Source organism: Dromaius novaehollandiae, chromosome 16 (assembly GCF_036370855.1).
Source record: "Dromaius novaehollandiae isolate bDroNov1 chromosome 16, bDroNov1.hap1, whole genome shotgun sequence".
In the NCBI taxonomy this organism is placed as follows: Eukaryota; Metazoa; Chordata; class Aves; order Casuariiformes; family Dromaiidae; genus Dromaius; species Dromaius novaehollandiae.
Window position 1 is genome coordinate 10,439,623 of NC_088113.1, and position 27,866 is coordinate 10,467,488.

Sequence of the window (27,866 nt, forward strand, 5' to 3'; positions counted from 1 at the left end):
GGCAGTGGGGATGCAGTGTTTCCCATAGAAAAAATGTTGCTTTTATATAAATAGTACAGCAGTCATAGCAACCAACTGATTAAGGCAGTGATAAAGATGGATAGACTGGGTCGGGATCAGGCTAATTAAAATCAGCCTGACCTTGAACCTCATTTCTAAGGCTCTGCAACAGAGTTGTATGCTCTAAACAGCAAGCCCAATGTTGATGTCCTCCTGGAAAGAGCTGAGTCTGCAGTGCACACATAATTGCTGAGCAGGAAAAAAAAATCTTGCTGTACCATTCCCCAGTCTGTGGGGCCATTTAGCTCCCTTTGCCTCTTTGACCCTCACTAAACTTTTCTTGTGACGTAAGATCACTTGTGTTATTTTTACCCTGTAACTTCCTTTAAATGCAAATAAAGGCTCTAACTGAACTGTGTCCGTTCTGGTGTAAATGATGCATCTTCCAGGAGGCTGTGCCTGCAGAAGCCCAATAGAACACCATGAATTCATGCCAGGGCTGTTTGTGATACAGATATTATGGATTGCAAGCCAGATATCCAAAAATGTGATGTGGGGTGGCATTCTCTAGGGAAAATGTGTTTGCAAGAGGATGCTAAAAATGCCCATGCCTGGGTGGTGACATGGTTTACATGAGCCAGAGTTCACCTTGCTGTGTGGACAGTGTGGTTTCATGGCTTCACATCCTGCTGCTAATTTGCACATTCAGATATTTGGGTTCTGCCCAGAAACTCATTGCACACCTAAGTCCTGAATTTAGGTAAAATCCCCTTATAAAGTTTTGGAAAGCTGGAAAATGTCTTTTAGTGGCTCAAGAAATCACAAGTTTCAGAGCAGAAAATACCTGCTGCTTATTTCCACTGTTTTACCACAGGCCCAGGGTAGCGCCTCTCCTGCTGCTTCATCCCACTGGATTCTCGGGGCCCTAAGCTGCTGTTTCCCTGCTTTCCATGAGAGGAAACCCCAGGGCAGCACTGCTCACCAACCTTTGCAGGTAAGTCCTGTCCCCTGCTGGCTGCTGCTTTGTTAAGAATATTTTTGACTGTTAAACATGGCTAATGTGCTTTTAGCTGTACAGGATGGATTCAGAAAGGTGTCAGGGAATTTCTGAAAGGTAATATAAGAAAACATAAGTAAAATAGTTTGAACTTTGCTCCCCGGCCAAGCTTTGTGCCCAAGACTGTGCTTTTCTTGTAGGCTCTGCTGGAGTGTACAAATTAGCTCAGGTACTGCGACTTGAGCTGAAAAATTGCTGTTTTTTCTGTGCCCATGTGGCTTTGGGACAGAAATCCCATCCCTGCTCTTAGGGGCAAAAAGGAGTGACTGGAGGACTGCTGTGCTATTTCCCTGCAGAGCACCATGTCCGCAGCACTCCCTACGTTTGCTAACTAGTGTCTAGTGTCACTTGGCAGCCTCTGTCTTCAGAGCCGCTCGCTCCTGTGGGCTCTTCCACGTCACCTTTCCACCTCCCCAGCAAATGTGAACCATGGCTGCGAGGCTGCTGCAAGAGGCACCGGCTGGAGGGGCGCCAAGGTCTTCCCCACCCCTGGTGCGCAGGGCCCTGGCGCAGCTAATCCCCTACAACAGGCTCTTGCAAACAGTCTCCCTCTCTGCTGTAAACACAGCTGGAGAAGGAGAAGAGGAAACTTTATTTTCCAACCATTTGTGGTAGCGCGCCCGCCTCCAGGCCAGGCTGCTTTCTTTGCTTACATACCAGCAGGAGCAATAATAATGTTTTATGCTGATATTGTGACTTTCATCTCCAAGACTTTGCACAAACCGGGGCCTGGGCTAGGGAGGGCCTCACCTGAGCGGGTGAGTTGGAGACTTGCAGAATAAGGCCATCGTGGCCTGGCTCTGCAGCGAGCTGGGCGATGCTGCTGTTTGATCAGTGCCCTCCGGGCAGCTTGGGTCTCATCTCTGTTAGCCCACTCCCGGACCCGAGGGACTCCCTAAAGCTTGCTCTGCGGAGCTCTTCTGCCTTACAGTTCATAGCGCAGATCTGCTGTCAGCTGCTCGTGGGGCTGGAGGAGCGGTCTGTCCCTCAAAGACGCAGGCTGCCCCATGCATCCCCAAGCACCCATCTGCGACAGGACACCCCCCACCCGTGCAGCACCCCGGGATGTTGTGTCTGGGTCTGAGGTTTTGTAGGAATGGCCCAGGCTGAGCCAGGACTGTGCCTCTGCTCTGAAGGATGCGGGAACAGGATTTGGGAGGGGTTTGATGGTCCTGCCCATCACGTGGTGGGAGCGATGCTCTGCCGCGTCTGGGACTGTGGGAGCTGGTGCTGGAGGCACTGGGGAAGAGCAGGAGGGGAGGAAAGGAGCAGTACAGAAGGTGGCTGGGTCGGTAAAAGAAGAAATGAAATTTGGAGCCTGAGATTGCAGGAGCGAAAAGCAGGTGTATGGGGGCCAAAAAAAGCCCCAAAGCCATGCGACGAAACACGAGTCACTGAGCAGCAGCCTTGCAAGCAGGGAAGGGGGTGAGGAACGATCGCTCCTCAATCTAAACAATTAAATCCATTTTAGGTTATAAAAATATTGTTGCAGGACTCGAGACGGCAGACAAATCCTGCGATTGCATGCCAGTCCTACGAGCTAAGCTATTTGATGTTATCTTTGGAGGAATAATTCTGCCCAGAAGTTCAGCTGAAGTTTTGGGTTTAGAGTTCCCAAGCGAAACATGAGAGGAGGGAGCAGCGGGCTGAATTTAGGAGGTGCCTCGAGGCGGGGGTGAAGGGCTCCAGGGTGCGAGGCCTGGCGGTGGGCGCCGGGGGGCTTCGCCCCGCGCAGCCGAGCGAGTGCAGGGACGCGGCGCGGTGCTCGGCGCTGCACGGGCACGGTTCCCCCTCCCCCGCGGGGGCGGGGCGGGCGCTGCCGGGGGCGGGCGAGGCGCTGCCGGCGCGGCGGGAGCGGCGACGGCCGTGGCGGCGGCATGGAGCGGGGGCTGCGCGTCTTCGGGGAGCCCAAGGTGAGGCTGGGACCCCCCCGCCCCGGGACGGGACCGGGGCTGGGGCGCCGTGCACCGGGCTGGGAACGCGCGTGTGCCGCGGGGCTGAGGCGGCGTGCGCGGGGCGGGAGCCGGGGCATGCACCGGGAGCTGGAGCCGGTGTGTGCACGGGGCTCGGCCTCCGCGCACGGGCGGAGGGAGCCGGGGCATGCACGGGGCTGCGGCGGGGGCGGGTGCCGGTGCCCGCCCGGTGCCCCCCGGCGGGGGCGGCCCCAGCTGCCCCGGGAGGGTGCTCGCAGCTGGGGCCGGTGCCTGGGCAGGGAGCTCCGCGGGGAGCTGCTGCCTTTAGCGGGCGCCTCGGGAGCTGCCCGCGCACCTGCGCCGCCGGCGGGAGCTGCCCCCGCGGCCGGACGTCCCAGCGCCAGGCCGGGCCTTCGCCGCCGCTCCGGGCTGTGCGTGTGGGTTTGGGGATGTTTCTGAAGGATCCAGCTGTGTAGCGATTACTTCGTTCTAGTAAAACAAACGTGTTTTCTCTTGGATTTTTTTTTTAATCACTTAGTTATTCTTCAGATACCCAAGGTACCATCATAGTGGCTGCTGGTATGGTTCTCCAATATTTCATTTTCACCATTTCGTGTATAAATACATCCAAAGTAGGATCATATAGCAATATATATATTAATCAGATTATAAAAGAAGTGAGAGGGAAGAAGACAAAACAGGTGCATTTAGTCCCAACAGTGTATCTCATGGGAGAGCACTGCATTGACTGGAGAACAGCCCTGCGCTTCGCCTGTGGTCTCAGGTAAGCTGGAGGACCGAGGAGCAGGTCCTCTCTCCGTCTGGCTCGCTTTGGGCTTTTCAGCTGGAAAAGCCTGCAACTGGAAAAGCCTGTTTATGTGTTTTTAATTCGTGTTTCATTCCACTGCTGTATGAGGTTTCCCTCTCTTGGGAGGTTATCCATACGAGAGCAGGCAAACCTTGGTTTTTTAAAAAGGTTAAAGCCTTTTTCAGGCCACTTTAGTTTGGGAAGATGTCGATGGCATTTCATCAGCTCCACTAAGAACAGAAAATTACTGGTTTACCCTAGTGATTTTAAATTTCTGGCTGTAGGAAGCATGTTACGTTCTTCTTTCGCTTGTGTGTCCTCCTACTTTTCCAGTCTGGGGGAAAGTGGGATGCAGAAGAGAGACCTAGGAAAAACTGTGCAGTTTTTCTGCTAAGATCGGTCTTCTGTTGTCTGGCTGCCCGCGATTGCGAGACTTTGGATTTCATGAGTCAGGCAGTCCCTTTCAGTCCTGTGAGCCTGCTAAGTCAGGCTCGACAAAAAAAATTGAGCTCTGAAGGCAGGCAGTGAGCCCTGCTTACCCCCATTCCCTCCCCGGGACCCTCTGCCGCTGGGGATGAGCAGGGCTGCGTTTTAGAGGTGGTTGCTGGTGACCAGGGCAGCTTCTGGCCCCGCAGACGTGGGATGGGGCTCGTCGGGCAGGAGCTAGCTGACTGGCAGCTGTTGTGGCGGATGAGAAGGGAGCTGCTGGGTTGCAGTAGGGTGACTCTGAACCCTGCTTGTTGTAGATACATGGAGGAGCAGAAAAGACTGCCGTTCCTTGGCTGCAGACCATGGGCCTTTCCCCTCGGAGGCTGCGGTCGGGGGGCTCTCCAGAGCTAGAGCAGAGATTGCATCTCCCACCCAGGGCTCCTGCGCCTGCCGAGCGCTCGCTGCTGGCTCCTCTTTACGCCAGTGCCCGGACCCTTCGCAGGCCAGCCTGAGCTCGGGGAGTTTGCGGCAGAGGGCTCTTCCCTGCTGCAGGCCAGTCCGCGCACGCTGTTTTGGGCCACCTGGGTGCTTTTCCTTTTGTTTGCCACCAAAGCAAGCAGGGACACGCAGGGGCTGGCGTGCGGCAGTGCTTCGCCTGCCGCAGCGGGAATCCGGGCCCGCGGATAGCAGCGGTGCGGAGGGCAGCCGTGTCAGCGCCTCAGCTTCTCCGTCCCACCAACGAACGGAGCAAGTGGGCCGAGCGTGGGATGTGCACGCAGACTCCTGGTGTCAGGCATGTGCCTTCCCGACAGATGATGTAGCTGTGCCGTTGGGTCAATGTTTTCAAAACAAATTCAGGCCGCTGCTCGCTTCGGGCAGGTGTTCCCACAAGCCCTTGTGAGGTTCATCGTACGTGTTGGAGATCTTGTGGGGGCCTGTCCCTCTTCAAGGTGAGCCGTAGGGCTGGGATGTGAGGAGGGACGAGGATGGTGATCGTTGCATCAGAGCTAGGTGTTCTTTACCCTCGTTGTGTGAGCGTGCTCTTCAAACACTAATGGCTTACAAGAAACAGCCACAAAAGGGCAGTTCTCAGCACCAGTGGGCAGACCCTGTTGTTGGGGGAATGACACACACTGGGGTATGGTATGGCCATCTCTGACATGTCCTTCGTACCTGGGAATGGGGAGGGAGGGCAAGAACTTGCAGTAGCTGGACGTGTCCTTCAGTGGTTGTGAGAGCTCCTGATGACCCAGTCTGGATGTCAAGGTGCTAGTTCTGCTGTGGATTGCTGGCTTTATTCCTAGGGTTTGGGTGGACATCCTGCCCCTGAAACCCAGTGACCTTGCTGAACAGGTAATGCAGGTATTTCCCCTGGGTGCAGAGCTAAAGGGCTCCTTATTATGGAGAGATGTGAGCATTTCCCCAGAACTCGCTGCCTGAAGCCCCTTGCCAGGGCTCTGTTTCCTCGGAGGGACAGTCGCAGCGCCAATACACTGTTGTACCGGCCGAGGTCTTGGGTGGCTGCACTGAGCCACGGCTGTTAGCAGGAGAAAACAGCTTTAGCTGCTGGTGTCCGCTGTGCGAGACTCGACAAAGTGCTTTGGTCACCCCACCTGGGCATCGGGATGTGGTGTGCTCGCGGTGACAGCTCGACATGTCATTTGCCTTCGCCCCGGCTGGTTCTCACCCACAAACCAGCCCGCAGCTCGAGCGCGGTGGCTCTTTGTGCAGGTCGAAGTCTGAGCGTGGGCAGCATGTGTGTCCGCGGGGACTGGAGGCTGCGTTTGAGCTCAGCCGTGTGCTTACGCATTGCTGTGGGTGCTGATAACTTCACTGATGCAATGCAGGCAAATTCTTAGATTACCTTCCTGTCTATGCTTACCAAACGGGGCAGCAGTAATAAATGCAGTTTTGGTGGTGCTTGAAGTGCAAGGTCTTCTGTTTTATTGCTCGGAGGCATTGCCTCATTTGAAGGTGAGAGGTCTCCAGCAGCTCGGAGTGGGGATCGTAGCCCTGCGGTCCCTGCTGAAGCTGTCCCTGCAGTAGGGTGATGCCAAGCCACCTTCTTTTATTAGTGTCCTATGGTGTAATGGCACTGGGAGCCTTATATTTTGGTCTAAGGATAGAAGGTGCCAGAGGAGGCTGGGTGATAGATGCTGAGAGGAATGGTACTAAAGACTGTATCATGTGGCTACTTCCACAGAAAGCAGAAATATTTTTTGCAATGAAGCAGTATGTTGTGTGGGTCTTGAAGTTTGCCATCTCCCTCTCTCTCTTTTTTTAGTTGTTTTTTTTGTCGTTGTTTAGACGGGGATGATACTGTGTGTCTTCACTTCCCACCCCTCTTGATCAAGTCTTACCTGTCACTTCTAAAACGAGGGTTGGTGGCACATTTATGATGCAGATAACAATTTACATAGCTCCTGACAGTGCGTTTTTATAAAAACAATTTTGGGGGAACACAGGTCTTCCTTTTTGCAGTGGTTGGCATTCATCTTATCTCTTGCCGAATGCTGACCCTTGTTAACATTCTTCTGCTTTATTTCTTTCCTAAATATTTAATAATTGACCAATGAATGACATAATTACTCTATTTTCCTGTTACTGAAATCAATACAAGTAACATGCTCTAAATTACCACCTTTTACTGTGCTGATAAATAGTCCTGGGCAAAGTCACTGATACGGTTTTTAAATGATGCAACTTCAACAGCTGCATGGTTTAGCTATTAATATCTGCTGAAAATGGTCAAAATAAAAGGTGAGGTTAGTTTTGCTTTTACCATGCCACTAGGTCTCTGCAGGTTTTGCAGTAATCAGTTGCTGACTGATTGCACTCATAGTGTAATTAAAAAAATAAATAAATAAATAAAAGAATAAACACCTAATAAGTAAACTCCTTTAAGTGAATTGGCTTGGATGGTGACTACTTTTGCCACATAATAGGTAAATTGAGCAGTTAACTGATCTGTCATGATTTGCTGATCAAACCATAGAGTAGCAGAGGAAATACTGTTTGGGCTGACTACAGCAGAAAATATTTTGAATGTTTAGTTAACTTTTTCCCCTTCATTTCACTAAATTGACTCTAATCAAACTTGAAAGAAACATATTTGTTTGAACTGAAGTACCTCATTTTGCATTTGGATTTTTTTTGAAGCTTGTTAAGTTTCAAATAAAACATGACCATATTTTAAAGACAGAAAGGTCAAGCCAGAACCATTAAATCTTCTCTTTCTTTTAAGCTGAAACCATTTGCTAGTATCTGTGCTTATAGGTCAGATGCTGTGGTTGATCTAAAACTTTTCTGGTGGAAAAATGAAAACCCCTCTCTTTCCACTGACAACCTTCCTGGGAGTTGTCTGTGCTGAGGATACACATCCTATGGTATCTTCTCTCTCTTGAATTCATTCTTCTAGCTTCAGACATATTTATTCAGACATATTATTCAGACATACATATTTTAGCAAATTGCACCAGTTTTGTTATGCACCAGCAGGCCAGTAAACTTGCTCTCAGCTTAGCAGTGCAGACATGCAGAAGAAAGGCTGAAGGGTGACCACACCGTGCCAAGCCTCTGCCAAAGGTGGCCTCAAAGGTCCTTCCTGCAGCGGGGGAAGAGCAGTGCTCCTGCCCTGGGAAAGCATTTGAGATCTCTGATCCTTTCTAGTTCTTCATCAGAACAAATGTATTAACTTTCAGGTTTGCTGTGAAAACGAAGGCTTTGCTGGCCCCAGTGTGCTTGGAGGTTGAGACCTCTCTGGCTCCTCTCCATGCCTCTGGCTGGTGCATCCTCTGGTCCCAGTCGGATCCTGGATCAAGTGTGGAGATTCGCATTTGATCTGTGCACCTCAGCTCCCTCTCCAAACAAGCCGGAGAGCTAGGGGCGGATGTCTGTACACACCCAGAGCAGAGCACTGGAAATGGTGCTGGGCACCCATGTTCAGAGGTAGCCTGTATGTACTTCTGCAGTTCTGCTTTTTCAGGCATCGTCTCAGAGCCGCGGTTCAGTGAAAGAGCTTTTATCTTTTTTTTATCTGGGTTCTATCCTTGACTTGAAGCAAGGTCATGTCCCCCGCTTTTATCTGGGAAAGTCTTATACTTCGGCTCTCTCCTCGTGTGTTTGTGTTGGATAAAGCATGAAGTCTGCAACAAGTGGCCTCTTATAGCACGGGAAGCCTGCAGGGTTTGCAAGCAGGTTTGCAAGCAGGGTCTCTGAGGGAGCTGGGTTGCTCAGTTTTCCCTCTGCTGATTTCATCTGTCTCTGGTGCAGGCTGTCTGAGGAAACGGGCTAGAGATATGTCCTTAGTCCTTCCTACATAGGCACACCTCCACTTCTGCTGCTAAATGTCCTGCAGTAATCTGAGCAGCCTAGGTCAGTTAGTTGCCAGCTGCAGAAAGGACTCCCTCCTGAGCACCGATCCTGTGTAACCTCTTGGAGTTTGGGGCTGAGTTTTTGTGTAATCTGAGGCATTACACAAGTTTCTTATCACTTCTGTGGCTGCAGTTGAGGCACCTCCAGATGCAAAGAAATGGGTGGCAGTGGAGGAAGGGCCTCTTCCTAGAACTGGAGGGGAGCCTTGCTGCTTTACAGGCATCTTGCCTGCAGCAGTGGCAGAAAGCAAATGGCTTGCGTGTATGAAGGACACCATTTAATTTGCTTTCATTTTAAATGTTTTGCACGCTGGGATGTTTTTGCAGCAAACAATTGGGAAATACTTGGAGTGAGAAGGCTCTGTCGATTCAGCTTGCTTTTTTTTAGTATCCAGCAGGAGTGAGTAAAGCCTGTCACTCCATCAGAAGGTAACAAGGATTTTTAAGAACCTTAAGGAATGGAGCTTGCACGGTTTTGAAATTGGAATTGGAGCCCATGAGTGTAAAATGTGGCAGGCTTCCACATCTGGCGATGCAGATCATGTCCTTAGTCTGTTATTTTATCTGCTGCTTCTCAGGACATTTAGTCTCAGTAAGCAGAATCACATAACTTGGGGGAAAGATCAGGTTTTGTCCTTTTAAAATCTTCATATCTGTAGATTCAGATCATGTCTTAGGAGTAGGAGAAGTAACAGGGATATCTTCTTACAACCTTCTAGCAGAGGCATGTGTGGAAGCACTGGTAGGTGGAATGAGAAGTGCGACTGGGAGAGGACTTGCAGGGAAGGCTGCCCAGGAGGTGACGCAGGGCCCTGCTTTGTGTGGTCTGGGGCCGTGAGTCCTCTGGGTTTGGCTGCATGAGACTCTCCCATCGCGGTAGTGTGACACTCCGCAGTGCCACTTTTCTAGTGGAGCTGAGCTGTCCTTGGAGGGCCCAGCAGCATGGAGAGGGTGGCTTTTTTTCCAGGAGGGAACTAAATTTGGCCTCATTCAGAACTTGCAAGTCAAGGCAGAGGAAATAGCTCTGGCTACAGGATTTGAGGCAATAAAAAGAAAAGCAGAACTGTCCCTCCTGTGTACATTATCACCGTGTGTGTGTGTGTGTATTTAAATGGACTGTGGGGTACTTACCATCGAGGGGATATTCATGGCGCCTGGATTTGCTGATTGTAACGAAGATGCAGGATTAATACATCAAGCGACTGTGAGCCTGTTATCTGCATTTTGCTCTCCAGCCAGCACACTTCTCCGGTGACGGCCTCACAGCCTTCCTACGTAGGTGGCCTGAACCCGAGCATTTTCCCACTCCTGTAGTGACAGTCTTTTGCAGCAGCCATGGTCAATGAAGACGCTGACTGTGAATAAGACGTGTGAAGAAACTGGGTCTCTTCACATGCCTGGCAGGAGTCTAGGACCCTTGGAAGAGGTGGGGATGGGCGCGAGCTTTCGGGCCGTGAGTGCACACTCCAGAGATGGCGATTGGCGGCTCCGAGCAGGGTGCTGGGCCAGCGTCGTTCCTCCCTCACCAGCCAGTAGCAATCGCTTCAAAGGAGGGCGAAAGGGCCTTGAAGTGGACAGTTAAGAAGTGGCCTGCTTGTAGGGACTGCTTATTTATTCTTCTGCCAGCTTCTCTCAGTTACTGTTTGATACATACCCTGACACCAGAGGGTCTGTAGATATTAATGAGTAACTGTGGGTGGTTTAGTTATTCATACAAATATCCAGTCCTTCTCTGAATCCTACTAAATTCTTAACATCCTGTAGCAATTATCTGCACAAAATAATTTACACAGTGTTATAACTAACAAGAGCTTTGTTTTTATTTTAAGTTGCTGCTTTTCAGTTTCCTTGGCCACTCTGTCCAGTTTTTGATAGACTACATAAGTGTGCTTGACTTGCACACAGTATTAAGGGACTAGAGAAAGCGTCCCAGTGTCACCACACGTTAATCTCTTCTAAATGCTAATGGCTGAAATCTTGTCCCATGCAGGTGTGGCAGTTGCTCTTTGGGTAGCTCAGTACAGCGGTGCCTCATTTCATGCACGCCTGAAAGACCCGGAGGGAACGAAGCCAGTCTTGTAGCCATTCCTTCCCAGTAACTGATCTGTGCTTCAGGTTCCCCTTCCATTTAAAGAATAATGAAAGAAAAAAAAGTTATTTTGTAGGCCACTCACTACCCTGTTGCTTAAAAGAAAATAGTTCTGGAAATGGGAAGACCGAGTTGAAACATCTTACAGCTGATGTTTTGCTTCCCAGCTTTGCTTCCAAATGACATTTGTCAGGTTCCTCCTAAGCCCAGGCTGCCTAATGGAAAAAACAGTCTTGCTTTCTCTTTTCTGTGACTTTTTTTTCCAAATCCATTGTTTCAGCAATAATCTGGAAATCAGCTTCAGAGTGATCTGAATCACTGTCCCATTTTTAATGAGTCGAAACTTAAGTGTTCTATTTTGAAACCAGCTTGTTAGCTCTATGGGGCAACTTCTCTTCTTTTTATTGTTTACCGCACCTTTTACCTCTGGAATCCTTGTGCAGGATTAAAAGCTTGCATGCTGTGATAATACCAAGTAATTAACAATATAGCAGGAGTTGATTCTTGGAAGTGAAGTCAAAGTTCTCGTGTAATAACTCCTGCAAAAAGTTAATGGATGCTTGAGGGTCTGTGAGTTGCAGAAGGAGTCAGCTGGAAGGCAAAGGTATTTGGGGTTTGGTCTGTTCGCTCTTCCCAAACTCCAAGCCATGCAAGCCTCATTAGAATAGGCAAGTTTCTAAAGCAATGTGAATATTACTGAAAATAGATGAATTTCCAGAGATCTGTTAAATGTGTGAACTGCAGTAGGAATAAAAACAAATGTTGGGACAATACATAGCTGTTCAAAAATATTTTTTTTATATTGGTTTTCAGTCTTTTTTCACTTCCTTTTCATGACTCTGTCCCTGTATTAGTGACATTTATACCTGTGTTAGCATGAGCTGCTTATCTCTAAACTTTTGCTGTGGCTCTAAGAATACATCACTGATTTCTCTTTATTTTATTGTAGGTAGAACTTCATGTCCACCTGGATGGAGCCATTAGGCCAGAAACAATCTTACACTTTGGCAAGTGAGTTGGCAGTGGGGGAAAGCTCTGGTTAGCTCTGAATAATTGTCTGCTTCAGTGTCTTGAGCAGGATGCCTGCACTTCTAACGCGTGCCTGCACAGAGTGACTTCTAGGGAAGGAGACGCTCCCTGGGTTTTGCCATGTCCAAACGCTGATTATCACAGTGTGAAACACGTTTGGCTAGCAGGTTCTAACTGTTCAGTAAAAACGCTCTATTTTCACTTAGTGCATGGGACAAGCAGTCATACAGATCGGTCCCTACTCCCATGCCTTCTGTTTTGTCGAAGACAAAAAGCTTGTTTTGGCAGGCCAAGACAGCTCTTTCCCCATGTTCTGCGTGCAGCAAACCCAACTGGTGGTAATCAGACTCAAATCTCTGCACAGATCGGTCCTCTGGCTGCGTGGTGTGAGAATATTGAGCACTTTCCAGAATACAGTGCTGCAGCTGGGCTGAACTGATAGGAGGTGTGTGAACAAGCAGTGACCCAGCACAGCGGTCATCGGCCTGTGAGCCAGGCAAGCTAAGAGGAGCCGCCCATGCCGAAAGAAAGAAGATGTCACATAAAGAGATAGCTATCTGCCTTGGATGTGTACATAGGAAATGACACAGGTCTTGCTTTGTTTTTCGTTACTTTTTCCACATTCCTAATTGTAAAACTGACTGAAGTGAAAACTTCCCGGGAGTGTCCTCTCAGTGGTGGTATCATACCATAGTCTCTGGAAGAAAAATTAATTTGGTTGTTCCTCTTTCACCTGCTGATGTGTGCATTTAAACCTCAGACTGCTACTGTTCAGCATGGCTGTTTGTTTGATCCTAACAGTCAAAGAGTCATGATAGTGTGAGGGTGACCCAGGAAAGCACTCAGCAGTGACTTAAATACAGTTTGCTCCCTTGACCACGCCTATATTTGCCTTCTTGCTTAAGTGTAGTTTATGTGTGGGAAACACCAGGGTAAATGATTAACTGGTGCAAGATCCTGGCTCCACAGCTGGAAACAAAAAAAAGCCTTGAGTTCTTCTAGCTGTGAGTGTTTGAAAAGCTAATGGGCACTTCCAGATACCCTCAGATCAAGAACGTGGCAAGTTTGAAGATCTCAGGAAACAGTTCTTAGGCACAACTTGGGTAACTTTGGGCCAGAAGTCATTTTTGAGAAGGAAAGGAAATGGTTATGGCCTTTTTGAGGAGGAAAGGAAATGGTTATGTAAGCCCAGTAGATTCCAAGGCATGTGATTCCAAGGGGGAATAATCCTTCTAAAGCTTCTTCTCCAATGGGCAACTGGCCATAAATTTTGCAGTGGTGTTGGAATAAATAAGGGAGATCAGAAAAGTCAGTCTCATTTATTGCAGGATGTCCATGTGGGAAGCTGAGTAAGGATTTCTCTCAGTTCTGCCCTTATCACAGGAGTTAGCAGGCTGAAGTGCCGGGGTAAAAGTCCTGATGGATGAGAGTCACCTGCTGTTCTGGCTTCCTTGGGACTCTGCTCAGTCCCTGTTGCCAAAGTAGGAAAAGTGCCTGGATGGCCCCCAGGAGGGTGTTGGGAGCCCTGAGGCCTGGGAGACGTTGGCCCTTTGAGGGTCCCACGTTTCTCTTTTGCTTAGAACAGAAGCCTTCATTGCTCGAGTGTATGCCGTGTTTTAGCATGTTTTTAAAGAGCCCTGGTGTCCCCCGGAGCTGCCAGCCTGTGGGTCATGCTCCCCTTGGGTGGAGCAATGCTATTTGTGGCCTCTCCGTGTGTGCGCACAAACCTAAAACCAATGGGGCTGTGTAGGAGACTACCTTAACCTCAGCCTTGACACAGGAAGCTGCTTGTGGTCTATTTTTAAAGGTAAAGAGCTAGAAATAGGTTTGCCAGGTGGTGGCTGACCACATACAAATAACATGAAGCTGTTGGGATGTATAAGCCCCCATGGGCAGTGGCTTAACTCTGCAGTTTTTAGAAACTTTGGCTCCAGTTTGGTCAGGTATGACTCCAACTTTGCACCCCCTAACCAGCCTGCTATGGAAAAATGTTTAGAGCAGTAGCAGAGCAGCTCGTGGGACAGAGCTGCAGTGGGCTGAGCGCACTACTAGCTGACAGGCAGGGTCACGCATGGGACAGTAACCCCAAAAGCCATGGTGGCGATGTTCATCAGAGGTCATCAGCCAGCGGCCTAAATACAGCGTCTCCGTGTGTGCGGATCATCCCAAAGGGCTGCGGCTGCCGACTGCATGGCCGCTGTTCCTTGGGAAGTGTTTGAAGGAAGTCAGGAAAACAGCATTGCTGACAGGGCTCTGGGAGGAAACTTTCCATAGGCAGGTGGAGGAAGACACGGACCCAGTTACTGGAACAGGGAAAAGATGGGTCCCTGGTCTGCAAAGGGCAAGATGGGGAAGAAAGCCAATGCCTTGGCAGTAGCGAGCATCTGCTGAGTGCCAGCAGCTTCATCTCTGCTGATTGCATTTGAATGCTAAGCGTAAAAGGCTGACTTCCTTCTGGCCCAAATGGGGAAGTGAGCAATGCTTGCTTAGCCCAGGAGCGGTGTCATTTGGGCTGCTTTCCTGCAGTTTGCTCCTTGGGATGGCTGCTGGCATCGGGAGGCTAAAACTGTCTGTGGCGTTTTGTCTCTGTTAGCAGAGAAACTTCCTTCAGTTGACTGTAATTCATCATGGCAGGACTGGGAAGGAAAGAGGATTAGAAACAAATGTGTAGTTATTATTCCTAATTTTTATCAGCATTAATATGCAAGAAGACAGTGGCGGGAGGTTGAAACCTGCCTCGGAAATGTGCAGCAACCTCAGCAAACAGTCCCATTGAGCCGGGGTGGTCAGTGGAGGGACCCCGGCTGTTCACGGGGACGCCTCGTCCGCCCGAGACGCGTGCTGCTCCCGGGGGTACAGCAGCCGCTGCTCCCGTGGTAGAGCTCAGGTGGGCTTTACCATCGCCATCTGTGGCGAAAGCAGTCGCTGGGACTGCCCTTGGCTTCTGAGGGGCAGGGCATCCCCGTCGGAGGAAATGCCGCGATGTCCGCTTTCCGCTGGCCGTCTCAGGATGACCCTTGCTCCTCGGGGCTGCCAGCAGGTAACTGCGGAGAGCCGCCATGCCGCTGTGCGGGCTTCTGTGCCTGGGAGCTTCTCTGCAGCGTTACCAGCTCTCGAGGCTGCACAAGCGGAGATTAACCTCCCTGAAGTATTTTGGCAATTCTGCTTCTAGGACTTGGAAGTGCCAAGAAATGCTCCAAAGTCTGTTTAAATGAACTCCTCCTGAAGCTGTAGGAAAACATGCCCCAGCTCTGTTGCTGCTGGGTCACGCTGGGCTCGCCGCGGGGCGTTGGCGTTTTGGATCGCCTTCCTCCCCGCTGAGATCCAGGCCGCATCTGCGGGGAGGTCTTGGAAGGACAACTTGTGCCGTGTCACTTCTGCGAAGAAAGGGTTTAGTGCTGCCAGCTGGGGATGTGTCTGCTCTACGCAATGAGCCGATTAAAAGCGCGGTCACCTTTCCTGTCAGTGAAGTGTGGCTCCGTTTCTAGGAAAAGGGGCATTCCTCTCCCTGGCAGCACCGTCGATGACCTCCTGAAGTACGTCAGCTACAAAACGCCCGTGACGCTTACCCAGTTTCTAGAGAAATTCAATCACTACATGCCTGCCATCGCGTGAGTACCCCGCGCTCGCCCTCCCCGTCCGCCGCGGGGGCACCGGGCCTCGGGCCGGCCGCGGTGTCGCTGGGCCTGGCGCCCCGGCCGACGCGGCCCCTTTCGCATCTCCGCAGGGGGGACCGCGAGGCGGTGAGGAGGATCGCCTACGAGCTGGTGGAGTCCAAGGCCAAGGAAGGCATCATCTACATGGAGGTGAGGTACAGCCCTCACCTCCTGGCCAACTCCAAGGTGGAGCCGATTCCCTGGGGCCATCAGGAGTGAGTGAGGCCAGGGTGGCGCGGCGCGTGGCCCGGGTGGCTGGGGAGAGGGGGGCCGGGCCATGGCGGCGTGCTTGCTGGGGGAAACCCGTCGTGGGGCAGAGGGAGCTTGCCGCGGGGCCACAGCGCCTCGTCGTCAAGAACCACCGTGGTCATGACGGGGGTGGGCGGGAGAAGCCACGGCCGTGCTGGCAGGCGGGCGGATGATAGGCTAACGGAGGCCTTCTCTCTCCTTAACTGCAGCAGGAGCCGGCGCTCTTCCATCTCTCTTTCCTGTTGATAGTATTCCTTTTTTTTTTTCCCTCTCATAATCTCTCTGCCTTGCTTTGGGCGCTTAATTCTGCATGTGTGAAACAGCTGTGCTTAAACTCTTGGCTGAAGCTGCTCCGTGCAAGGGGAGCTGGAGTTCGGACGCGGACTCCCTGCCCGCAGCGTGTAAACCCGCTGGCCGAGCCAGCGGGCAGATGCTCAGTCCCTCCTCTGCACACCATCCCCGGTTTTGTGCACGCCTCCGACTAAATCCATGCCGAGCTCCACGTCGTGACGGGCTTCGAGCGCGCTTGCTCCGGCCGCCGCTGCACGAAGCCGTGCGCCATTGTGGCGGAGCGGGTGCCTCTCCTCGGCCGGCGCCCGCCTGCGTTCACTTGGACGAGCGGCGATGGAACGTGTGGTTTGCCAGAGCGCAGCTCGCAGGCCGCGAGGCAGCCCGTGCGCTTGGCAGCGTGGCCTCCCCCAGCCCCGGCGCTCTTCAGGTCTGCAGATGGGAGCCGCGCCAGGCCGGTTTCGCAGACGCCTCTGGCTGCAGTGCACCTGGGCAGCAGGGGTATCTCATTGCCTGAGGCTTGTCTCCATCTTAGGAGACATCTTTGCATGCTTTTGCGCCTGACATCTTGCAGGTCTGGGCACAGAGAGGTGCGCAAGGCGCTGCTCGGCTTCGGGCAGCCCCGGCGAGAGCTCAGCCGCTCCTCTGGGCGTTAATGGAAGCGGGACCCCGTGGCAGCCTGGGGTCTGCGGGGCCTCCCAGGCACCTCGCTGGCAGCGGTGCTGGGCTTTCCCTGAGGTGGGCCTGCAGCTCCTGCATGCTGCCCTGGTGGGCTTCCAGCACTGTGCCCTGCTGGTCTGCTACTGACTCCTTTTTTTCCCTCCTCCTGCAGGGGAGACCTCACTCCAGATGAAGTTGTTAGCCTCGTTAATCAGGGACTACAGGATGGAGAAAGGGATTTCCGCATCAAAGTCAGGTCTATTCTATGCTGCATGCGCCATATGCCAAGTAACGTATTGCAGCCCACCCGCTGCTCTGCTCCCCCTTTCCTGACTTGTTGGGTGTGCGTGAAGTCCCTTGGGTTCAGGTCCCCGCAGAAATGCTGGGACAGCACCAGTCACGTGGCTCTGGTTTTCCCCATGAGACCAGTGCTGTGGGCAAGTGGTGACTGTTCCTCTTTGTGCCGGGCAGACGGGGCTGGGAACGAAGGCACTTTTCTTAGTCAGGGACTTCGTGCTCCCTGACTATAAGGAAAGGGTCAGCTGGGTGTGAAAGAGGGGAACTGTTGACACAATCAGTATCTGAAGAACTAGCTAAAAAAGGTCTTGCTAAAGAGACAAAAAGAGTTCTCTTTTTCCTCTGCTGTGAGAGATGTAATTTCTGCTAGTACCTCACTCCCTGCCCAAGGGCTGGGGCTTTCCTCAAGCCACTTGAGGCTGCTTTCAAAGTGGAGGCCAAAGCAAGTGGCTGCTGGGCTGACGGCAGCAGCTGCCGGGATGTTCCTTGGGTCTTTTGGGGCATCCAGGACACCATGTGGGGCAAGGGCATGAGAACAAACAGTCACCAGAGGAGGAACAAGCATGAAATCTAGCACTTCTCATGGAGTTGGAGAAATGAAACCTTCCCAGCTGGAGATCACGCATCTGCAACAGTATTCTCCTTAGTTGGTCTTATTGTGGGTTAACCAAAGAATTGCTCGTAGTGAACTCTGCTGATTTCGGCTCAAAACACATGTGAAGTGTACTTAAGTTACATTTTAAGTATGTTTGATAAAATCAGCAGCTCTGAACTTCTTCAGTAACTGATGCTATTATCCAGAATAGGCAAAAACAATTTCCTGTGTTTCACTGGGTTGCTGAGTCCTGGGAACGTTTTTATCTAGGGAAAAATGCAGTCAGAATGAGTTTGTGTGACAGTAGCTGCCTAAATGAAGATTTTATATACATATATATATATATAGCTTCATATCCTCACAGGTTTCAGATAGGCTTAATAGGGTAGATGGTGAAAAGATTTGCTGATGAGTATGTGGTTAACTTGTGTCCAGAAATTTGAAAAATGATATTCCTGGAAACTGGAAGATTTGAGAGTGGTTTCTTTTTTCAGCCTTGCACAGTCAACACCAAACAATAGTTTGAAAACTTGACCTTTGGATTTCCAGCTTCTAGGAAAAGGACTTTTTTCCTTATTTGTAGAAACTAGACCACTTTGTGTGCTGTTAACTGTGCCTGCAGTTACAGTTCCTGCAAACATGGAAGTGGTATATGGAGAAAGTGGCTGGAGCAGTCAACTGCACATGTAGTGTGCACTTGCACAGCAGTAGGAATTGCTCCTGCAAACAGCTGAGTTTGTGTTTTTCTGCATGTGTTACCTGAAAATGTCGTCCCAGGGCACAAACTCTTACCTGGAGTCAGCAATGTGCTTGACACAAGAGTCTTTAGTGTCAGCATTTGGGACATGCTGCACAGTGAGAAGCCACCCTTTAATTTATGAAGTGTTGACAGAAAGGCAGAAATGCCAGCCAGAATTGGCTCATATTAAACTTGTCAATAAAATAATGGCTCTAACCTGACAAGTATGAAACTGATGAAACAAGAAGATGGAATTGTGTGCATTTTCTTATATGTTAATATGACTTCTGAATCATATGTGCACAACAGATATCTGTTAATTATTAATACTAGAGTTTATCTCTGTTTCTTGACCTTTTTGCTAAGGGTAAGTGCTGTATCAGCTAATAGATGCCATCTTCTTTCTCGGAGATCATACCCTATCTTGATCAGAGATAACTCTGAAGTAGTTGTTGGGCACTTATTACTCTTGTTGCCACTGAAGCCATAAAGCTACAAAACTTCGTGAGCATTAAAGGTCACTCTTCCAGGTGGCTAAACAGCTCCTTTCTGCCAGATGTAGCATCCGTCATCTTGGCTGGGGGAGTCTAGCATGCTTTGCAATGTGCTAATGATGCTTGTGTAGAGGACCTCCAGAGATCTCGTCCAACCCAAATCATTCCACGATACAACACTTCTGACATACCAGTTCTTCCCTCTCCCCTCCCCTTGCCCGGCTTGTGACTGTGTGAAAGCACAGGAATGATTTGAGGGACTCCTCCCACACAGCATGTTACTGCACTTGTTCTGAAGAGTGGTCTCTGCCTAGTTCAGCTTACCTTGGGCCAACTGCAGTGGTCAGCCACCACTTCTGTTTTTTTTTCTTTTTGGGGAGTGGTGGTGGGGAGAGAAGAACATGGTGAGAGCAGTTTTATAGCCAGTAAATGTACTTTCTTCCCTTTGACCTTTAGTAGGCCAGTCAGTGTGCAGTTTTTATTTGGCTGAAGATGGCAGATGTTTCTAGGATTTTGTTAACTTTTTGAGTGTCAAATTTTACAAAACACCAAAGAAAGCATCTCTAGCATTCTAGTTGTATGTCCAGAATTTGTTTAGAAATGTTCTCGGGACATGACTCTCATGAATGCTTCCTCCTGAATCTTGATGCTGTCTCTTCTAGGCTGGTCTCCGGAGGTGGTGGAGCTCTGTAAGAAGTATCGAAACAGCTCTGTGGTAGCCATAGACTTGGCTGGGGATGAGTCGCTGAAGGTGGATGCTTCTTCTGAGCATACAAAAGCTTATGAGGTTTGTCAAATAGGCTTCTTAAAAGAAATTATAAGAAATTATAACAGAGTTCTTCCTACTTAGGGGGCATGCAGCACTTTGTTCAGACCCCGAACAGCTGGTAGAGCTTAAAATTCATTGTGGTTATTAAAAATGTTCTGTTAAACAGCAGAAGTATTGCTTTGTTTATATTTCTAAATGATTAATGGCAGACATCCTTGCTTAAGCATGTTCTTAGAGCTAGAGTTCAGAGCACTACCCCAGAGTGAAGCTGAGCATCAAATGTGGGGTGTGGAGCTTGCGTTCCCCTCTGCAGAGGTGCCTCTGACTCGTTAGACAGGGTCAGTTCGCAGTGCTCTATGAAATTGCAGCTAAATATGGAGCAGACTAGTCTTTCCAGTCTTCAACTGATGCAAATCACCTAAACAATATAGAATAAGTTGAGTGTTTGCAGTTCTTTTACTTTATCTAATAATCTCCAATGCAAGCATTGAAATGACTTCTGGAAGCTGATCTGAGGTTTCACAAGACCTTTGTGCTTTACAGCAACGTAAGGGGAAAACTTTGTGTCTCTCTCCTCTACCTGGTAGGAATTTAAGTTTGTAGAATTGTTGGTTATATAAGTGGCTCCCGTAGATGAGTGAGAGGCAAGATTGTGGGTAATCACTGCTCAAAAGAGTTGTGGTTTGAAAACAGGGCACAGGACTGACACAATAGGGGGTTTTCTTGGGGTCCATACTGCTGTAGCTTGCAGTGGAGGCACCCTATGATGGACACGAATCTGAAGGATGTGGGGAAGAACTGAACATTATTTCTGATTGGCCTCAGAACACCTGTATTTTCCTGTAAATACTTAATGTTGCTGCCTTTACTGTGGTGTTTCCTCATTCGCCATCACCTTGCACCAAGGCACTGAAGGATGACACGGTGCTGACTGACATCTCTGTCTTCCAACTATACTGAAATCTCATTGCTGTAAAGTATGAGCATTCGGAGCCTCTGTAAGGTCTGTCTGTACTGCTGTGCTGCGTTATACAAGATGAACTGAGCAGTTACAAACTGACATGCGAGTATGTTAACAGGGTTTTATTAACTGATGGGCAGGATGTTTCATCCTGTCCTGTCTGTGCCTCTGAGGTACCCCAGCGCAGACTTCTCAGTCTTAGGGATACAGATTCTTGTTGCTATGCCAGTGGCTCATTAAGGCTCTTCGACACTGGAGGAAACCCCATTCCAGTCCATTGGCCCTTCTTGGCCTACGTGGCAGTGAAAAGCATCCCTGAAAGTCGTGCTGTGTGGGATATGTAGTAGATCTGAGGGAACTGGAGAGGCTCGAGATGACATGACCAGATGTCTCCCTTGGGCTAGAGTTCCCGGGGTGGTTGTGTTCTGCCTGGGAGCTTTTGGGGACTGCTGCTAGAGGGGAAATATCAGATAACAGTGAAAACTTGACTGTGAATGCTGGCTTCAGAGGAGGACTGGAGGTGCTGGCTTAGGAAAAACTTACAGCTAAGGAGTTAGACAGCAATGTCCAAGGAGAGGGGAGGTAATGATCCTTGGAGGAAGAGGCAAGGGAAGCTGTCGAGTAGCAGCTCTAAGGCACAAAAGAAGTGTTTGTGGCACAGCAGACGGATGTATTTGCTGTCTGTGTGGTAAGCATGTAATGATATGGAAGCCAAAAACGGTTTGGAAAAACGTTCTTTTGGGGAGGTTGTATCCATAGCTGGACATTAAACATGAGCTCCCTCCTGGATGCAATTGGTGGGAACAGCTCAGGGAGTTGGATTTCCAGAAGCCAGGAGGGTAAGCGATGATGGATCATGCTCTGGGTGCTCTTTCCAGCCCCTTCCCTTGCATCTCTGCTCCTGACTCCTGTTGGGGTATTTAGGAATGGCTGTCTTGGGAGTGGGGGGAGGAGGGTTTCTTGGAAATAAGCAGAAAGTCTCAGTGTTAGTGTGAGTCTTCTCTCTAGTCCTTGTCTGCTGCTTTGGCCAGAGGGATTTTGTCACTAAAATAATAAAAGTGACAAAATATCAGCTGTTGGGGAAAAATCAACCCTGCCTAGAATTCAGGGAGCACAGGCTGCCTTGCAGGTAGATGTGTGCAGGGCTCTTCTGGGGCCATCTTAGGCAGAGCCTGGCCTTGCTGTTTCTGGGCCTGGGCGTGCAGCAGAGGAGGAGCTGAGAAAACTCTTAAGTTACTCAAAAAAAACATGAATAAAAAGCCGTGAAGGAGTGTCTGGGAAGCTTGTCTGATGCAAGCTGGGGCTTGCAGCCTACTCACAGCCGCCAGCTGTGTGGCCTTTCTACAGCAAGGCAGGTGCCAGGCTTCCCCTGAGGCCGTGGCAGGAGGGAGCTCAGCTTCCAAAGGCCCAGGCGGTCCCTGGCGAGGGTGCAGAGGGAGCGTCCCCAGGCGTTTGTCAGGATGGCCACGGAGACCGTCTTGAAACACACCAAATCTCACTCGCCTGGAGTCTGCAGAGCCTTCTCAGCTGCAGAGCGGGCTGCAATGGCTTGTCCCCAGCCCCTCGGGGAAGTGAGGTGTGAGGGCTCTGGGTATCGCTTTCTTTCTACCCAGTAGCTTTTAAATTCTTTGTCAGACTTGGCTGCAGTTGGCCAAAGCGGTAGAAGTTGCAAAGACAGGAATTCCTACAGGTTTCTTGTATAAAGGCAAGTGAGCAGAGGAAGGAGAGCTTCAAGTTCCTCTCTGGAGAGGAGACAGCAGTGAGCTCAGTGTTTATTAAAAGACCCTGGAGAAGTCTGGCCGGGCTCCATGTGGAAGGTAACCAGACTTTCTAAGTCTCTCTGCTTGTGGCGTTACCAGTCTCTCCTCTTTTAGCCTGTGCTACGGCACAGTCCCAGCCTGGGAGAATGCAACTCTCACAGGGTGTGGAGTCTGCAGTTTGGGAGCTCTTAGCCCAGAGCCTTGTTGATCTCGCTTGCTGTGCCACCAGAGTGGTAGTCAGTGAAAAAGGTATTTGTTGAAAGCAATTTGCTGACCTTGCTTTGTGTGATTGGACAGAAATGTTTCCTGCCTTACTTTTCAGGAAGCTGAAAGATGCGGCATTCATCGAACTGTCCATGCTGGGGAGGCTGGACCAGCTGCTATGATCAAGGAGGTGAGAGGAGATCCTGGCCCAGGGCAGAGTGGCGATCAGCAGGGCACTGGAGCATCCTTGCATTGTAAGATGAGTGGCAGGGGTGGGAAGAGCCCCTTACTCAGTAGTATTTTGCAGGAGAAGCCCAAGTCCTTTCTGTATTCATAAGGGAGCAGAAATCTGGGACCCGGACGGAAACCTAGCTCCAACAACTCAGAAAAGGATCTCCTGGGAGCTATTCCAGACATACGGGCTGCAGTCCTGGTGGGACAGGGACCTCTCAGACCAGGCAGGAGCTCAGCCTGTGCTCAGAGGCTGTGTTTTTCTGTGCTGTATAGGCTGTTTACCTCCTGAAGGCTGAGCGCATTGGCCATGGCTACCATGTCCTGGAAGACCCTGAGCTTTATAAGGAACTGTTGAGAACAAAGATGCATTTTGAGGTAAGGATGTATCCTGTGGGTGTGACTGCCAGGTAGCTGGTGTCTCAGAGTGGAAAACTGGCCTTTGCTTGGTCTGTGCTTCAGCCCTGTACCTGCTACCTGATACCCGGGTGCTGACCACATCTACAACAATGCTGTTGTTGAACCCAGATACCCAGAGCTCCATGGTAGAAATGCAGTGACACCTGATGACATATTGGGATTTTTGCTGTGTGAAGCCCTGGAGCTCACATCAGCTTGGAGGAATTGTGGAGCAGAGAGAAATGTTCCTGTTCATGTTTTGGGGTTTTTTTTCCTCTTTCCCCCCTCGCCCCCTTCTTCTTATTTCAGTGGTTTCTTAGCTGTAGTCCACAGACCACCAGTGGTTGGCTGGCAACGGGAAATGTCCCACCAGCCCTTGCACACTCACTCTAGCAGAGGCTGTAGATTTCTCCCATCCGTGATTCGGGATGTGCATGGTCCTGCCAGCTCTGAGAGGGGCTGAGGGATAGCAGTGAACATAGCTGTTGTAAACCTACATCTTGCTTTACCCGCATGCTTAGCTATCTGCATGCCCAGCAGTATTTCAGATCTGTATGGCTGATTCTGTTTTTTTTTTCTTTGTTTTAACTCCCACAAACAGGTTTGCCCTTGGTCCAGTTATCTTACCGGAGCATGTCTTCCAGACTTTAGGAAACACCCAGTAGCACAGTAAGGCATTTAAATAATGTATAATCTTAAAGTAACCAACCCAAATCCTAGTTATTTATAGCTGCTTTATTGCTTTGCAAGGGAAATAAAAATCTAACCACTTACGAGAATATGGTACATCCTTGCTCTTCCCCGCAGAGGAATCCAGTGTAGCTGGAGTAAGTGTGCAGGCCCCCTGGTGCGAGGCCTCCCTGTCCCGCTCCAGCCCCACTCGGGGCTGCAGGGCATCCAGAGCTCCAGCTGCTTTGCCCTGGGCATTAGCTTTGGTTTGTGCACGAGAGCTGAGGTGGCTGAACCTCTAAGCAACAGGCATCCATGACACCCTACTACTTTCTCTGCTGAAGTAGATCAGTGAAGAGCAGTGGTGAGACAAGCTGAGCAATATGTTTGTGTCCAGCAACGTAAGCTACATGGACAACTCGGTGTTTTTTTGCTTTTGCTGCATTTTTATCCTGAGAAGTGTTTGAACAGTGCCACATCCAGTATTCACCCCATTCTAAACTCTATTTCCTTACAGATTTAGGAAGGATCAAGCTAACTATTCCATAAGCACCGATGACCCCCTCATCTTTAACTCCACTATTGACAAGGATTACAGCATAGCAAAGGAGTACATGGGCTTTACTGAAGAGGAGTTCAAGAGAGTGGTAAGTTGGCCTCAGCTGGATGCTCTGCAGATGTCCTGGTGCTGCCCAGAACAATCAGCTTTTTTTTTTTCCTTTGTAAGCTGAAGAGTTTTCACTGGAAGGAAGTAAGAAAATCATTCATTTTCCTTGTAAGCACCAGGCATCAGTTGAGGATAGCTGCTGGAGGGAGGATGCTAGGAGCACTGCGGGATGTGGTCAGCTGGCTGGTGTAAATGCAGAGAGCAAGAGGGGATCTGAAGGCTGCTTTGTACATCATGGTCTCTATAAGTGTCACGTGTCTTGGGCTGACCGTTCTCAGTAAAGCGCAAAACAGGTTAGGGTGGAAAGTGCCCACTGCAGTCCTCAAGACAGATCTGAGTGGTAGGGAAGGAAGGTGCTTGTTGCCTCTCTTCCCCCCCCCCCCCCCCCCCCCCCCAACCCTGCATTTGGAATTGCAGGTAGGTGATTCAAAGACCTGGCCCAAAAGTTGGTTAAGATTCAGCATGTGCAAAAGCACTTGTGTTTTTTGCACATGTAACATGAATATGCAACAATCATGGTATGACTGACATACAACTGAACTGAAAGCAAAGTGACTGTTGGCTTCAGCTTTGGCATGCGTAGTCATTTATGGTCTCAACACATCCTAAAAACTGGCACTATCACTTACCTAAGACAAACTCCCAACACTTCTACTGTCCATTTATCTGGTCTTATCTAGATACTAAGTAAAGCTTTCCTGGTTAGCATTAGAGCCGTGCTGATTTGATAGCTTTCACTTACATGTCTCTATAGACTATCTGTGATCTTAGCTAGTGTCTAGGAATCTTTGCTTGGAATTGGAAATCCAGGATGCACTTTACAAGAGACCATTAATCCTGCTTTGAGCTCTTGCTGAAGGAACAACGGAGTTTCTCTCTCCCATAGACATGACTTATGCTCTGAGTCTGGGAGGAGGAACAGGGGACAGCTCTGAACTCTGCCACCTTGGGTCCAGCTGCTTTGCTGCCAGCTGTCCTTTTCTGCTCTTGCAGAAGCCAGGCTGTTTCTGTGTAATAAAAGAAATGTCCCTGCACAAGAAAGACAAGCATGTTAAATCGCAGAGCAAGGCAGCTTTGTCACAGCAGCAGCCTATCAGGCTGTTGTGAACTGTTGTGAAAGGCCTCTTATCCAAAGGGAGGCCTGGAGTGTAGGAATGGCTCTGAAGTGCATATTCTTAAAAACTCTGAAGCCTTTAAAAACTTCTTTGTGCCTGCCTCCTTCCTCTAAGGATTGTTGCTAGTGGTGGGCCAGAGCAGTTGTCTTGTAAAATGAGGCCATGGAAATGTATCTAGGAATGGAAATGTTGCACCCTCCCTCTCTTGTTGATGCTCAGAGACAGATGTTTGGATCTGTACAACCATGTATTCATGTCTGATGTGTCTAAATGTCTCCTTTCTGTTCCTCCTCTGCAGAACATCAATGCAGCTCAGTCCAGCTTCTTACCTGAGAAAGAAAAGCAGGAACTTCTCAATACACTCTATGAAGCCTATGGGATGGTCCCCAGTACATCTTGATGCAGCTCTGCCAGCCAGCACGGAGAAGTGGCCATTCTTGGTTGACTCATCTCTGTGCTGTTGGGAGCACCTGGGTGCCCAGAGTCAGTCTCTATTACTGGTACCCCTGTATTAACCTTTATGGCCCTAAGCAGAATCGGGCTACTATCATCTATCCCACCTATCACCCCCTACATACTATGTCTCTCGCAAATGGATATCCGGCTCCCTATATTGCTGTTGTGCAAGCAGACTAAAACTGCTTCCTGGCCTGACTTCCCTTCATCTGCCAATTTATCTGTAGAGTAAATGAGAACAGAAGAACCTTCCCTGCTTTTTTTTTTTTTTCCCCTCATGCCCTGCTTTAATTTTAATGCCCCATTGACCTGCCTAAGCCCTTGTCTGCAGTACAAAAATAACCACCTTGTGACTGTGGCCAGGGTTAACCTTTACGTTTCTAGGGAAAAGGTGAGTTAACCCTGAAAGGGAGTAAGCAGGTGGCTCAGAAACAGAGGTTTATTCCCAGGGATGCAGATAGGAAAGTTTGGCCACAGCTGTATTTACCTATGCTTAGTCTTGTACTAACAAGCCCGGATCAAGAACAAGCTAGAAGCCGGCACACTTACCGATAAGTAGGTCTGAAGGGCATTTAAAAAAATACTTTTTTTTTTTTTTCTTTTTTGGCATCCTGCCTTGGATAAGGAGCTCTGTGTATCAGGCCTTACAGTGTCACTGCTACAGAGGCACAAACCTTGGGCTTAAGCCTCCAGCTATGCTCACAGCAGCCCATGAACATGCTCACGCATGCATAGGACATTGGAGCATTCTTTTACCATTTGGGGCCGAAAGCTGCGTTCTGGGACTTCCCCCAGTCCCGTACTCAGCCTGGAGAATTCCTGAGAGCTGCATCCTGCTCTCCCTGTACCTTTGTTTAGCACTTACAAACCTGATTGATGCCTCTTTAACCATGCTACCCTCTTCCTGACTTGAGGTAATCTTTAGGCACCATTAAAACTGAATGAGTAAATTAATGAGCTAGGGCCCAATATCAAATACTGACTCAGTTCTCATCTCAGTTGCTTCTGTCGTGTAACCGCAGCACTGACGAGAAATCAGATCTTCAGTGTGGTGAAGAATTTATCAAGAAATATTCACCAAAATTCCTAAGTGAGTTTGGTGCATTATAGTGTTTTCAATTAATATGTAACAGAGCCACGCCTCCAGAGAAAAGCCTGTAATATTTCTACTGTCAAAGACCTCCTCAACATGTTTGAGGGGGGAATGTAGGTGTGTGGTGTGCTTTAATATCCCAGGTGTCTGCAAAGATGCATACTCCAAAGATACTACACCAAAAGTTGCCTTTGACAAAGGGCTGTGGTCACCATTACCACAGATGGTATCTGAGACTGACTGCTCCAGTCTCAACCAGCAGTGATCTGCAGCTGGGAATACTGCCATTGTTTTGGGGCTTCCATATTTGTCTTCTAAGTGAGTGAAATACTCATCTCTGAAATACATGGTGCATATATATACCTATATGTATATATAGATATGAGAGAGTGAATTTGTTACTTTTATAAAGCAAATGATAAGTCATCGCTTTTAAGAATGTGGTTGCTGTTAGACCCAGGTTTTTTGGATAATTTTTCTCCAAAAGTTGTTTCTGAAGAACAGTTGTTTGTTTGGATTCTGGATAGATGATTGTTAATCCTGTTTAATAAAATAACATATTTCTATTAAAATGGTCATATCCCTGGTGTGGCAAGAGGGTGATAAGTAGGTGTGATACAGTGCTGTGGCCGCCCAATTCCTACTTTCTCCTTTTACCAAGCCAGAACACTTGGAAAGTTAATGCTGGGTGGGCAAGGGGGAAGATGCCTGCACTCCCTTGCTGGACTTGCAAATTGTGCTTATTGATGCAAGTTGTTCCAACCTCACATGCCACTTTTCCTTCAGTAATCAAAGAACTGCATGTATCACTGCTAGAAGTGGCAGCATTATGACGGTGTGCTGTGACTTTCTGGCATGTATCAAAA

The 27,866-nt window shown here is 49.4% G+C and overlaps 1 protein-coding gene across 2 annotated transcripts; it reads left to right on the forward strand.

The window, feature by feature from the left end:
• The first annotated feature begins 2,350 nt into the window (after positions 1–2,350).
• ADA (adenosine deaminase) lies at positions 2,351–27,572 on the forward strand. 2 transcript variants are annotated; one of them, XM_026092997.2, is made up of 11 exons: positions 2,351–2,482; positions 11,619–11,680; positions 15,187–15,309; positions 15,426–15,569; positions 16,724–16,839; positions 19,339–19,463; positions 22,489–22,560; positions 22,878–22,979; positions 23,602–23,669; positions 24,187–24,316; positions 25,750–27,572. In XM_026092997.2, exons 3-11 carry the CDS (start codon positions 15,296–15,298, stop codon positions 25,849–25,851), a joined length of 873 nt encoding a protein of 290 aa, XP_025948782.1. In that variant the 5' UTR covers positions 2,351–2,482; positions 11,619–11,680; positions 15,187–15,295; the 3' UTR covers positions 25,852–27,572. The 2 variants fall into 2 exon arrangements, with proteins under 2 accessions (XP_025948782.1, XP_064377509.1); XM_064521439.1 differs by lacking the exon at positions 2,351–2,482 and adding an exon at positions 2,882–2,970.
• Positions 27,573–27,866: the final 294 nt, after the last annotated feature.

Excerpts from the sequence above, each read along its gene's own strand:
- ADA (XM_064521439.1), top strand. The coding sequence starts at position 2,935 with ATGGAGCGGGGGCTGCGCGTCTTCGGGGAGCCCAAG. Across the intron at positions 15,570-16,723 it reads ATTCCCTGGGGCCATCAGGA|GGGAGACCTCACTCCAGATG; the intron begins GTGAGTGAGGCC and ends CTCCTCCTGCAG. Across the intron at positions 19,464-22,488 it reads AGCATACAAAAGCTTATGAG|GAAGCTGAAAGATGCGGCAT; the intron begins GTTTGTCAAATA and ends CTTACTTTTCAG.